This window comes from Nestor notabilis, unplaced genomic scaffold (assembly GCF_000696875.1).
Source record: "Nestor notabilis isolate BGI_N333 unplaced genomic scaffold, ASM69687v1 scaffold17506, whole genome shotgun sequence".
NCBI classification, from domain to species: Eukaryota; Metazoa; Chordata; class Aves; order Psittaciformes; family Psittacidae; genus Nestor; species Nestor notabilis.
In genome coordinates this window covers 23,090-36,734 of record NW_009932569.1, presented here as the reverse complement: position 1 = coordinate 36,734, position 13,645 = coordinate 23,090, and the positions used below count along the sequence as shown (strand labels likewise).

At 43.6% G+C, this 13,645-nt stretch overlaps 1 protein-coding gene across 1 annotated transcript; it reads left to right on the top strand.

Annotated features, from left to right (window-relative positions):
* Nucleotides 1–712: 712 nt before the first annotated feature.
* On the top strand, nt 713–12,907 carry ADRA1A (adrenoceptor alpha 1A). The gene is made up of 2 exons (XM_010016473.1): nt 713–1,595; nt 12,396–12,907. The coding sequence occupies exons 1-2, from the start codon at nt 713–715 to the stop codon at nt 12,905–12,907; spliced, it is 1,395 nt and encodes a 464-aa protein (XP_010014775.1).
* Nucleotides 12,908–13,645: the final 738 nt, after the last annotated feature.

The following is a 13,645-nucleotide window of genomic DNA, read 5'->3' as shown; positions in this document are numbered from 1 at the left end:
CGTCACTCTCCCCTTCAGAGCAAGCCAGAAGCTGACTTAAAACTTTAATTCACAGCCCTGGACCCCGAGTGACAAGTGCTCCACAGCACAGAGAAGCTCTGATTGACACTTCAGACCCTGAAGATGGGTAGTGGAAGGTATCTCAAACGACACTGCTGAGCAGACACAGCAGCAGCAGCCTCCAGCTAGCCAGGTTCCTAAGCTGATGGTAAGGCAGAATTAGGACTAACACAAGGCAATTAAAAGCATCAGTGATTTCCTCTTCAAGCTTTAATTTGAGAGCCTTTGGAATATTTATGTTACTTCAGACGTGAGTCTTCCCAATAAGACAGAAATGATTTTAACCTGCCATTCCAATATTTCTCATCACATAACCCTGGAAAGCGGGATAAATCGCCCCAGCTTTGTGTAGCCTCACTTCTGCACCTCAATGAAAATGCAAGAGGAGTTCAATTTGACTTGGAAATGGTGGCTACTAACTGTGCTAAAATGGTAAAAACTAAGGGAGAAAGGTAGATTTTCTAACATGTTTCTGGATCCTTCTCATCATTCCTGGTGCTGCACTTCTAAGATGTTCTTAAAACCCCTTTTCCCCTGCAAAGCCAAGCAAACGTTGCCTGTGGGACCTTCTGAGAACTGATCTCACCACTCCTTCTACCTGAGAAGAGAGTGAAGTACAACAGCGTCGCATGAACGTTCTCAGCCACTCACCATGGCTTTCCTCCCTGGAAACTCCTCTGACTGCTCCAACTGCACCCACTCTGTGGGGCCTGTGAACGTTACAAAGGCCATTTTACTAGGTGTTATTCTAGGGGGGCTGATTGTTTTTGGGGTTTTGGGTAATATCCTGGTGATTCTCTCTGTAGCCTGCCACAGACACCTTCAGAGTGTTACCCACTATTACATCATTAACCTGGCTATAGCTGACCTCCTCTTGACTTCCACTGTCCTGCCCTTCTCAGCTACTATGGAGATTTTGGGCTACTGGGTCTTTGGGAGGATCTTCTGCAACATCTGGGCAGCTGTTGACGTCCTTTGCTGCACTGCTTCCATTATGAGCCTCTGTATCATCTCGATAGATAGATACATTGGGGTGAGCTACCCACTGAGATACCCAAGTATAGTGACAGAGAAGAGGGGTCTCCTGGCGTTACTGTGTGTTTGGGCATTGTCCCTGGTGATATCAATTGGACCTCTTTTTGGCTGGAAGGAACCAGCACCAGAAGATGAGACCATCTGTCAAATCACTGAGGAGCCTGGCTACGTGTTGTTCTCTGCTCTAGGCTCCTTCTACCTCCCCCTGACTATTATCTTGGTGATGTATTGCCGAGTATATGTAGTGGCCAAAAGGGAAAACAAAGGTCTCACTTCTGGTCTGAAGACAGAGAGATCTCGTTCTGAAGAAGTCACCCTACGGATCCACCGTAAAAATGCTCCTGAAGCGAGCGGGTCAGCATCCAACCCCAAGAGCAAGCACCACTTCTCAGTGCGGCTCCTCAAGTTCTCCAGGGAAAAGAAAGCTGCCAAGACCCTGGGAATAGTGGTGGGATGCTTCGTTCTCTGCTGGCTTCCATTTTTTGTAGTAATGCCTCTTGGTAAGTAAAGCAAAACCCTCTACCTTTCTCAGCACCTTCCGCGGAGGGGGGGCTGTGTTTGTGCCTGTGTACAATAATACTGACCACAAAAGCTCTGAGGGAATCATTTGCTATTGCAAAGCCATCAGAATCAAACATGCACCTTCACAAAGCAGTGAATGAAAGTCTCAAATGAAACAAAGCTTCTCTGGTGAGGAGAAGCACAGAATTCTGACAATCGTGGGAAGGATTTAGTACTCTTTTTCCATACAGAAAATACTCTTTCAGAACTCCTAACTCTGCTATAGGAACAACATCTTTAGAGGTGTGTGTGTTTATACCTGAGTCTGCAACCAGTTCTTCAGGTGACACAAATACGTAAAAGGTCAAGATATAAACGCATTCAGGGTCAAAGTAGCTTGGACCCAGATCTCCTGGAGTGCTCAGCACCTAATAATTCCCACTGTAAGGAAACAGATCAGTTTCCTACCAGGAAATCCACACTATGAGACACCACAATCCAAATGAAATCTATGTATTTTTCCATTTATTGTGTGACCAGTCAGAAGAGAGCAGTGAGGGTGCTTCAAAAATCATTTCATACTTCTCTGGCTTGCATCTATGGTGGAAACCCACTGAGCCCACTGGCCAAACACTGTCTTCAACCATCATGCTGAGCATGACTATTTATGCACCATCTGTAATTCTAAAGGGGAAGGAAGTTGGGGATTTGTTCTGCTTTGCTGAAATATTAAACAGTAATTAGGATTTTAATTAAACCTGGCTCAGTCACGTTTGATGCTGTAACAGGGTTTACAAGCAGAATACTAATTCCACACCTATAGCTGAGTGTGATGGCTGTGGCACATCACACCATGGCTTGCTCTGCAACAGCTATGCTAAGTATCAGCTTTTGAAACATGGAACCTTAAATCTGTGACTTGCTCAATTTTCTTATGGAAAGGGCTTATGCTGTACAGGAAAAATAAAGTAAGATTGTGTGGAAGTTTGAGGTAGTACAGAATAATGTGTACAAGTAAGAAAAGGAAAAACCAGCCTTACCTCAACATGAAAAGAAAGATTTGGGGATTTTCTTTTTCTTTCAATTAACCTCTACTGGATTTACCAGGATTTCCAGGTTGCTTCACAAAAACCTGCTGCTAATATTGCCACATGAAAAAAACCCAAAATACAGAATCTTTTCTGTTGGTCAATACTGGGAAGTGCTGGAGGATGAGAGGTAGATGTTTTGTAAGGGGGAGCTCTGAAAGGCCTGGCTCGTGCTGTCCAGGATGTCAGCGTGTTGGAATGCTGGTTGCCAAGATGTCTGAAACATACCCAAAAAGGGTTTGTGAGAATGCATTTAACACACTTCTTTTCATCTACAAACGTGGTTGCCCACACAGAGCTGTTGTTATTTGATTTGCTTTGAGTTTAAGAAGTTTTCTGGACTCAAGAGTGGTTTTGCATCTTTCTTTGATCCCTTATAAGGAAGGTTTCTTGAGATTAGTTTCCCTCTCTTTGTGGGGTTATTGTGTTATTTTTAAAGCATATATTAAGTTTTTTGAAACCTATTTTTATTGCTTTTGTTTAAAGTATTAAGCAGACAACTGGCCCAAAAGAACACCTCTTCAGAAAGAACCAAGAGAACACATCTTGAGGCAGGCTGTCCCACTCAGAGCCAGGGACTCACCCAGAGATGACTGCATATGGCACTCTATGCCTACACCATGCAGAACACTTTCCAAAGGGCAGTAACCACTTCTATTCTGCAGACAGGTAAAGGGAGGCATAAGGAAGCAAAGTGATCCAGCCAGGATCACACAGATGATTAGTGGTAGGGGTCAGACTTCTCAGATGTGCAGAATACTCAGTTGCTGAAGCCATTGGCAGCTGTGGAGTTCACAACACAGCTGGCTGGGCAACAAGAACTCTGTTGTGCAGAAGACCAGTCTGCAGCTTCACAGTCATGGGGCAGACCTGTAAATGGTCCCATGTTTATGTTACTGTGACCCACAGCATCTTCAAGATCCTCACATCTACTAGCATCAGCTCTACCCACCAAGAACCACTTTAAGATGAGAGACACCAGGCTTGTTAAAGCATATAACAAAAGGGGATAGAAACTTCTGAGAAGTACATATTGGAAAAGCAAGAGTGATAGAATGATATAAAGAGGGGATTAAAGACATGATATCCATATTTCCAGCAGCATCTGCCAATAACTGGAGAAAAAACTTAAATATCCCTACCACAAGACAATATCTTAATTAAAGCTGGTGTGTAAAGGTGCCAGTTGCAATCTGTATAAGTAATGCCTTTCTTACCTTCTTGGATGGAGTTTCATTCCAGACACAGGGCCTGTGCAAACACTTTCAGTCAGTCCGATAGTCCAATACACCTTCTTCTCACTTCACTTTGATGTTTGTGGAGTAAGCCAGGGAATGACAATCCTGTTGCATTGAAAATAAGTGAGGTTAAGATTTGTTTTTTCTCTGCATGCTGGAGTGTAAACCCACCCTTTACAAAACTTCTGTACCACAACAGTGTCAAACCAGGTGATTTCCCCGCAAAGAAGTCAGTTTTCCATTTCAGAATGCACTTTCTCTCCCTCTTTAGAGGTAACCAGTAGATCTGCTCCTAGTCTCAAAGTTTTCCTGTAAAAGCTTCTTTAAACTCAACATGTTTTCACAAATTATTTAAAAAACCCTCTTGTCCCAGCTAGATCTGCAGTCTTTGTACTCCCCTAATTAAATCTCAGTTCCTCCCTGGATGCAAAGCTTTCCTAGTGCAATGAGAGGTCCTCTTCCATGGTAGTTTAGGGAAGGCTTAGACTGACTGAAGTGCAAGAGAAGAGGTAGCAATAGGCACCTGAACAGGAGTTTAATCTAGGAGCCAGCAAGAACTGCGAGGGCTTTTGCCCATGCCCGTCTCTATATGACACCCATTCTTAGTGAGCTCAGATTCTGGCTCTACTCCACAGAAGGAGCAGATGGTGTAAAGTGCTTTTTTATTCTGCAAACCTTCCTTTGAATTGCTATTGCCCAAAAAAAGCTGTAAACCCACTGCTGAATTAACTTTATTGGGGAAATCCTTCACAGAATCTTCCTATAAATGCACTGCCTAAGACCAATCATGTCCAACAAGTCAGCCCTAGTGTTAGGTTGTAAAGACACACTGATGTCCATGCACATATACTGCAACTGTTTCCCAAAGAGAAGCTTTTCAGCTATGCCCCCCAAACTTTTCTCATTCTACACTAGTTATCCACTTCACTAAGGGTAAGTATATAAGGGATATGTTCAACAGAAGAAAACGTTGTTCTTCTGAATATATTGCTTGCCTGGTCACAAGCTCTAAACACTTACACCGGCTGCCACTTGTTTACCTCAGGCTGACATGTGCACCAAAAAGACTATAGGAGCGTCCTGCCCCATCCAGGTAGTCTATTATTCAGACCTTCAGAGAAGATAGCCAAAAAGATATTTCCCTGTCCACTTTAGGACTCTTATTTAGAGAGATAAGAGTCTCTCATTTCTCTTCTGCAACACTTTATCATCATATTCCCAACTGCTATGCACACAAACCACCAAAACAGAGCCAAGAAAGAACAACCTTCAGCTTATCTACATCTCTCAAAGGTTAAAAAGAAAAGCTTGAGCTTATATGCAGCTCCTGGGCCAATGAGCAAGAGTTTGTGGGTAGAGGCCACAGATGAGGCTCATCTGGGCAATTAAGGTTTGTTGGGCCCTGGCACTCTGCAATGACACTTCCTTCCATTTCTGTTTTTTCTGTTTTCCTCTTGCAATTGCTAGAAAGGGACATAGACAGTTGTAGAAAGAAATATTCAGTCCATGCCCCTAGTGATGGCACCAGTTTTCAAGGTGATGGTGGGGATGAGGTTGCAACTGTCATAGTTACCTTGTTCTGTAACTGGAAGACAGTTATAGGTTGCTCTAGGAACCCTTCAGAAGGTTTCTTTCCAACAACATAGATGACTTTCTGAGGTGAAACATGCACAGAACTGATGGAAAAAAAGAAAAAGGGTTGGGGTATTACTAAAATGGTTCTAAGCTGGGACTGATGGCTCATCTTAACAAACCCTCAGAAGCAAACTCACAAAGCTTTGCTGTTGTCCACTTTCTGTGGTGAGCTAGCTTAAATCTGCCTGGCTGTAGATGTTGCTCCCTTGACATAGTCATGGCTGGGTTGTCCAGAGACTCAGGGAAACAAGGATCTGAATCTCCTCTCTTTCCATTGCTCATCTGATACAAATATAATAAAATCAAATGAATAAAAGCTGTGACTACCTAAAACTCAACTCAGTTTTCATATCAGCAAATGCCAAACTCCAGCCACGGAGGAAATATTCAGAGCTAATGTGGAGATTCCCCACATTAGCATTCAGAGAATAAACAGAAATAAGGTTGGGGGGGGGGGGGGGGGGACCAAACCCAGAATAAAGCCCCAGCTCATTCTTTGCAGCACAAGTCAGGGAGAAGAAGGATGTTTACACTCCTTGAGTCTTGGAGCACAAGTGTCTGGGTTAAGCCATTGAATGAGGAGAAAATAAACCATGAAGATAAAAAGCCAAGATATTACCTTTATTTTTGCTAATCACAAGGGGCTTTTTTCATAAACACAGACTGGAAAGGCTTTGCTGGTCTAGGTCGATAACTCAGCTACGCTGAAGCCAATGGCAAAGATCCCACTGACATCCCTGTGGCCAACATTTCTCCACCGTTACCGAGTCCTGAAACGTTGTGTCCCACTGACTCATAACACAGCAAAGCAACGGAAGGAACTGGTGATATTTATAGCCATTTACACTGAAAACAAGAGAGAGAAGGTGGAGACAGTTGTGCTATGCTTCATGATTCACTTCTGTGGCTCTCCTGCATGCACCACCTGTCAGACGTTTGTCCTTGTCTTCAGAATATCCCTGCTTTGCGTAGCCACCACTTTCAAGTCCCTGGAGTAAATGAACCAAGAATGTAATGTTTCATTCTCAAATGTCGTGGCACCATTTAGGATTTGTTAGTGACTGAAAGGTGAAGAGGGATTCTCCACCCCAACCCAGGAAAGGTCAGGATTTGTCTCTAATTTGGAGACAGAAAGGAGAGACACTCAGCTTTTGCTGAAGATAATTCCTGTATTGCTAAGCCCAACGATTCCAAAATCACCACAACCACCTAGTGACAAAGTGGTGAGACAGGCTGAGACAGACTCGTCTTTTCAAACTGTTCTCTGAACTGGTTGGATTTTTGGTTTCATTTTTAAAGGGAAGCTCAGATTTTGCTATAAGTGCATGACTCTACGAGCGAGGGCTTCGGGATGAGTATCAACTATCTTAACAATGTGAGCTATGAGAGATTCAGACTCCTTGTGCTGCAGCAACAGCATGGGAGCTGGAATTCCAATGACAATGGACTTGATTTGTAAAACAATGTGATTACTTGGGTTTACATGGGTAACAAAACCTCAGTTTACCTTCCCAGGGGTTTTTATCAGCTTTCTAAATCTGCAACTGCCCTCAGTGAATTTGGAAATAGTTGCTTGCTGAGATGTTTGCTCTTTGCCAGAAATATCATCCCTTGTCAGTGGTACAATATGAAATAGAGCATAAATTAGGGCTAAAAACATCCAAATAATCAGAGCACCATTCCCAGATCAACCCATTCCTGTTGCCTGCCCTTTCCACCTCCCACCTGTGTCCAAACACCTGCACCCTCCTGATGTCCCAGAGATCTGAATTCAGGCCCTTGTGAACTGAAACAAACTCTCTCCTCCTTCGAGATCCATTTATTATGGGTCAGGGATGCCCAGGCACAAAGTCACTCTCATTTTCCCCCTCAATATTCCCCCCCGAATATTCCAGGCCCTGGGACAGGCACAGCTGTAAGTGTTCAAGCCTTGCCAGATGCAGGCTTTTACCTTTGCTCACATCTGTGAACCACTGTTCTGCATTTGCTGCCTTGAGTTGGTTGTACAAAACCCTGAGGCGTTTCCTACTGTTCAAGGGTTCTTTGATCCCATTTTTTGTTCCCACAGAAAATACTTTCCATAAGGGAGCAGCAGGGTGAGACGTGCTGGGAGAGCATGTACATACAGAGTACAGCTGTTGAATGTCTGCACCAATACATATGTATTTATAAGAATATATATAAATACACTTTCCAGAGGGTGGTTTCTGGTTTGACCCAAAATGCAGTGTAGAATGCCAGTCTTATGGAATAAAGTTCAGTGCTAACACTGAGCTTGGGAACACAAAATGCAACACATTCATCAATGTTTGTAGAGCAGACTGCCTCGTGAGAGAGCCAGGGTGCTCCAGTACAGTGTTAACCTCTGTGGCCACATCAGTGCTACTTCTGTGCTTCATCCTCTGGGTCTTTGGGGCAATTACTCTGGAATAGCTGCTGCTATTGACCCCTTTAAGAAGATCCCAGGACCTGAGTTTTAAGCTTTGCCTCCCTCTAAACCAGACCACTGCTTCCAGTTTGCTGGGAATACAAAGGTGTATTTCCTATATGTTGGAGGCAAGAGATGCTGGGATTTTTGTTCCGCTTCTGTGCAAGGTTTAAAATGGGAACTTCTGATTCCTGATAACACTTTAAGCCCTGATAATATAACAAAAGGCACTGCTGTTGTCTCCTGAGTGGACTCTCCAGCTGCTGACTTCTAGGTATTGCAAGCTCTGAATCCACAGGCGTGACTGCTTTCCAGGTTATTGCTGGCCTCTCATCACATGTGGATACAGTCCTGATCTCACCCATGTGCCATACATACAGCCCTGCCTGCCTTTTCCTGTGCTCTGACTCAATCACCACATTTGGGCCATACAACATCAAAAGGGGAAAAAAGCATCAAACCTAAACAGAGCTGCACGATTTAGCAGCAGAGATGGATTTTAACACTACTGTGGGTCCATGGGGCACAATAATGTACGGGATCTGATTCCCATGGTGCTGACAGAGATAATACAGATTAAACAACACAAGTCTCTGTAGTCTGGCAGTGTCTAAATCCTTCCTTGCTGTCCATCAGTGAAACAACACATGACATCAGTACTGGTTTTTAAACAACCTATAATCAAGCAGCTCTGTAACTTCTGTCAAATGACAAAGTCAAATTACATCTTTGTGACCGAATTGGCACTTACTCACCAGGAGGTAGATGAAAAACTCACATCCAAAGAAACTTTGAGCTGACAGATAGGAAAATAAATGGTGAGGCATGGGAATGCAGTCCTGACATTTTCAGGGGTGAGTGATGAAATACTTAACAGCAGAGGACCTCAGGAGGCTAACAGTATATTTTGTTTTACTTAATTTTCATATAACAAGCAATTGAATTGTGCTACTGACACTGGAGAGTCCTCAACCTTCCAAAACAAAGCAGGGATTCCAGCATCATTTAGACAATCTACAATTCAAAGGCATTCAAAGATCAACTGAAGTTTTTTTACTCTTCCTCCAGCACAAACTGCAAGGAGACAACATAAGATGAAGCCTCTAAACTGTAGTCAGTTTTGCTGCTATTTACCATCTTACTCCTGACAGCGTGCTGGGGAAGGCATTAAGGCCTGTGAATTAGGATAAAGAGTAAGTTGCCTTATACAGGAAACAATCTTATACCATATACCTTAAAGAAGAGAGAGTTCACCACGCTGCTTCATCATTGAATCTCCTGGTTAATTATGGGCATTGTTTAAAAACAACCCAAAATCCTTTCTTTGGTTTCTACTTTGAACTCCTCTGACTCGAGCTGCCAACTGCTGCCTGTTGCAAAGCTTCACCAAAACACTTCATCACCAGGCTTAGCAGCACTGTTTGAAAACAACTCCCACTTGCTACCAGACACATCAACCACTGGTATTAATCATGACAGCACCATCACTGAATATTGAATGCCTGGAAGAAAAGAAGACATTCTTAATATTCTGTGGGAGGAACATGATTCAGCAAGGACTCGGAGAAGATGATATTTTCCCCCTTTTGCCAGATATTCAGGTAGCCAACAGAAAAGATTAGGGGAAGTTTCTGAGCTACAGAAGTAACAAGGTGCCTGCAAAAGAAGGGCATTCCTTTCTGTGCCTCTTTGAATCACACTTCCAGAGAGGCACTAAGCAAATGCCAACATGTCAATAGTTCCTCACCACAGGCCTGCAATATACAGAAGGATTGTGCTCATTAGACACAGACCATGCAGGAGATAAAACATTTTTTTGCACCCTACATAATAATTCAGTAGCTCAAGGTTTAGACACACTGATCATGATTTATATTGCTCTGGAAGCTGAATAAGCTGTTGGCATAAGTAAGAAGAGGGTCCAAATTATTTCTGCTTTCATTTCTAGCTCTGTTACGTGTTGGATCCATCAACTGTCAGTTCCAGCCTCAGCCCTTCCAAGATGCTACTGACAGTATTTCTTTCTATTGACATTCATACTGTTTCATTCACAGGACAACACACAGGTATAATGAAACCTGGAAATAGAGCTTTAGCTGGTCTAAACTGATGAAACATCACAACCAAATGCAAAGCAGAGCAAATCTACTGTCCTAAAGCCCAGCATACCCACCGCTGAACGAAAGTGTTAAAGACAGCATGTTTAGAAAGGAAGTGTAAAAGATGGGGCCTACAGGTAGCAATGTCTGTATGCTGTTAAAGGTACTTGGTTTTATGCTGTTAGAGCTACTTGGTTTTATACTGTTAAAGGTACTTGGGTTTATGCTGTTAGAGCTACTTGGTTTTATGCTGTTAAAGCTACTTGGTTTTCTTCTCACTGTGTGTTGTTCCAAGGCAACAGCTCTCTACTCTGATGAACCAAAAAAGGTTACATCAATAAATTAGCATGCAGATCCCCACCCCAAAAAGAGAGCAAGAGACAGACTCTGACACTGGCTATTTTCTATTTATAACAGACTTTGGCAAGGCACTGACATTCCATTTAGTGAGACACAAGTTGCAGCAAACAGGAATTGTTATTGTTTACCCATTTTTACACTCAGCCTCACAGAGCTGATTCCCTCAACTGAGATTTGTTCCACCTTTTGTCTTTGCACAAAATGGGAAAGTGGTGGATACGCTGCAATTAAAGAAGGAAGTAAAGGAAAAAAGGAGCAAGATTTGGGTATTTAGAAGTCTTTTTCTATTTTTCATCTGCCAATGACTTCAGCCAGAAAGTTCTTTGAGAAGGTTGTTTAGTTGTTTTTCACTAAAGGAATGCAGCATTTATTTGCTGCAAAAACCAATCTAGGTTGTGGCTAAGCCTGCTCACTCATGCTGAACTGCAAAACAGTGTTTGCTTTCTTTAGCACAACATTTTGGGTCTGAAGAACTGGTTGATATTGAAACTAATAGTGAAACTGTTCTACCCTGCTACTCAGAGCAATGCAGGAGCAATCATGGAGGGAATAAGACTCATGCTTGATGCCCAGGTTGTAACTGGTGTTGGAATTAGAGCTTCAGTGGCTCCAAGACAAAGAGCTCCTGTGCCCTGCCTGTGGGAATTCTGACCCAGTCTCACTTCTCTGATGCTCCACCATATACCTGGGTCTTAGGGGACCTCTGCTCCTCCATATGCCAGATGGCCTGGGTTTTAGGGGACCTCTCCCAAACCAGAGATCACTGACAGGCCTCTCACCCCACCACATCTCCAATTTCTTTCCTGACAGCAGCACCTCCTCTGTGCCCACCAGCTCCACTCACAGAGCAGGAGCTGGTGCCATGGCAAGAAGACATTGCTGCACATTTCACTGAGAGACCGTGTTCAGCAAATGAGCGAGTCATTAATCACACCCCACTATTTGTGTCTCTGGTTCAGGCAATATTTTGGTACATTCTCACACAAGCAAAACCAGCCTGGGAATTCCTCTCTGGCTTTTACCACTTGAAAGCATTTGCTGCACTTGCTGGAGCTTTGCTTGACAAAGATGGGAAGAGCAAGATGCGAGCAGCTCTCAGAATTCAGTTAGAACACCTCTGATTGCAGTATTAGCTTTTCCTCAGTCAGGGGATGTCCAACAAGCAGATCAATCCCTGTAAAGCTTAGGAGCTGCTTAGAGATGTAGTTAAATTGCAGAGGGTGACAAATGCATCGATGCCTACAGCTTCCCCAGGATTTCTTGCACCATGCACACGCTTACATTTTCCAGTGGGAAGCAGAAAGACAAGCATTTGTCAGTGCTAAAAATCCTGCTTATTATAAACTTGACTATAAATCCAAACCAAGCCAACTACATCTCCTGAGAAATTATTTTCCTTCGTGTGCTCAAACTAATCCTGACATTGGGATGATTGAAACACTTCTTTTTTTCCCCCTTTCTTTTAAAAGAGGTAAGAAACAGCCTTTCCCCTTGACAACATACAGCAAATATTCTTCTTTCTCTGATTCTAGATTCATTTTGCAAAATTAGTCTTAGAAGTGCTGTTACCACTTAATTCTCTGAAATGGTGTGATTTTCTTGCTTTTTGCAACCCCTTTTGATGACCTCCAGACATGACTGTTATTTGGCTAGCTAATCTTGAATTAGAAGTCCCAGAGGAAGCAATTTTCCTCTGTGAGTTGTTAGCAGTCCTCTTGCCTGCCTCTCTGACTGTAACTGGGCATACAGTGCTTGTATAATAAATGAGATGAATTGATTTCTGACAGAACATCCATGTCATTGTATGACACTATATATTCTGTTCCTGCAGGAACTGGGCTTTGAGTTACAAGTTTTCCAAGCCAGAAAAGACTCTCATTTTTTCCCCCCAGTGTTTACCTGCAGTTTCCCACTGCCTCTGCCTTAACACTCTGTGTATTTTCCATTTTAGGTTCTTTCTTTCCTGCAATCAAACCCCCGGACACACTCTTTAAAATAACATTTTGGCTTGGCTATTTAAACAGCTGCATCAACCCCATCATCTATCCCTGCTCAAGCCAAGAGTTTAAGAAAGCCTTCCAAAATGTCCTGAGAGCGCAGTGCCTCCAGAGGAAGCAAGCAACAAAGAAGCAATCCCCAAGCTTCAACCTCAACCATCCCACTGGCCAAAGCACAGAAAGTGGCAAAGGTGTGGTCCGGATCCCTGCTGGCTCAGGAGAAACCTTCTATAAGATCTCCAAGTCGGATGGGGTCTGTGAATGGAAGATTTTCTCGGCTGTGCAGAGCATGCCTGCCAGAAATGCAGTTTCTAAAGACTGTACTGCTGCCAAAGTGAAAAGTAAAGGTTTCCTCCAGGAATGCTGCTGTGCAGGCACTTCAAGGAACCTTGTCCATGAAAACTGCAAAGTGCCAACCATTAAAATACACACCATGTCCCTCAGTGAAAATGGGGAGGACGTCTAAGGGACCGAACGTGCCCCGCAGCACAGGCTGCAGACTTGTGGCTCTGCTAATGGGATGTTGCTCTTTTGATTGGGAAGTAGAAGTAAATGCCACAACTGAAAGGATACAGGGGAAACAAACAGCATACCGTAAAACAGGACCAAATCTTCTGAGTGATGTCTTTAAGTGCTGGTAGCCTGAACAAAGCCCCTTGAAGATAGTGAATGGCTTCAGTGGATGGTGAGCACACTTCAGTCTTCCAAGAGACTGGCCCCTGCAAGTCACTTGCCTGGCATTTAAAGGCTTTATTTTTCACTGTATTCCCCTGTTTTGAAGTTCCTACTGCTATGATTTAAGTGTGATGGGGGAGAAAGAGCAAACTACAAAGAGCCCGTGCTGATACTTTCAGACAGCTCCAAGTTTAGAGTCATTTTGTGATTCTGCACCCCCCCCCCCCAAGTTAAACCTCGATACACCAGCTGGCACAGCTGAGGTTGGGTGTCAGGCTCAGGTCTTGGGACAGTGTTTACAGATCTCTGCTTACTTTTCATTAAGGGACTGTGGACAACAATGTTTTCCTACCATGTCTTGCCTCTTGGTGAGGCTCTTGGTGAAGTCCCACACGCCTTGCTGAAGACAACAGGCAGCTCTTTGGATTTGCATCTTCAGCTGGGTGGCCTCTTTGGTCTTCATTCCTGGGCTGCACCAGGTGGGGAATTGGTCTTCTGTAATGCCCACGAGGCTGCTCGTCCTCAACCT

Bases quoted from the DNA above. Each gene is read 5' to 3' on its own strand.
- ADRA1A (XM_010016473.1), top strand. From the start codon at position 713: ATGGCTTTCCTCCCTGGAAACTCCTCTGACTGCTCCAACTGCACCCAC. The intron at 1,596-12,395 runs GTAAGTAAAGCA...TTTCCATTTTAG, and splicing joins TTTTGTAGTAATGCCTCTTG to GTTCTTTCTTTCCTGCAATC.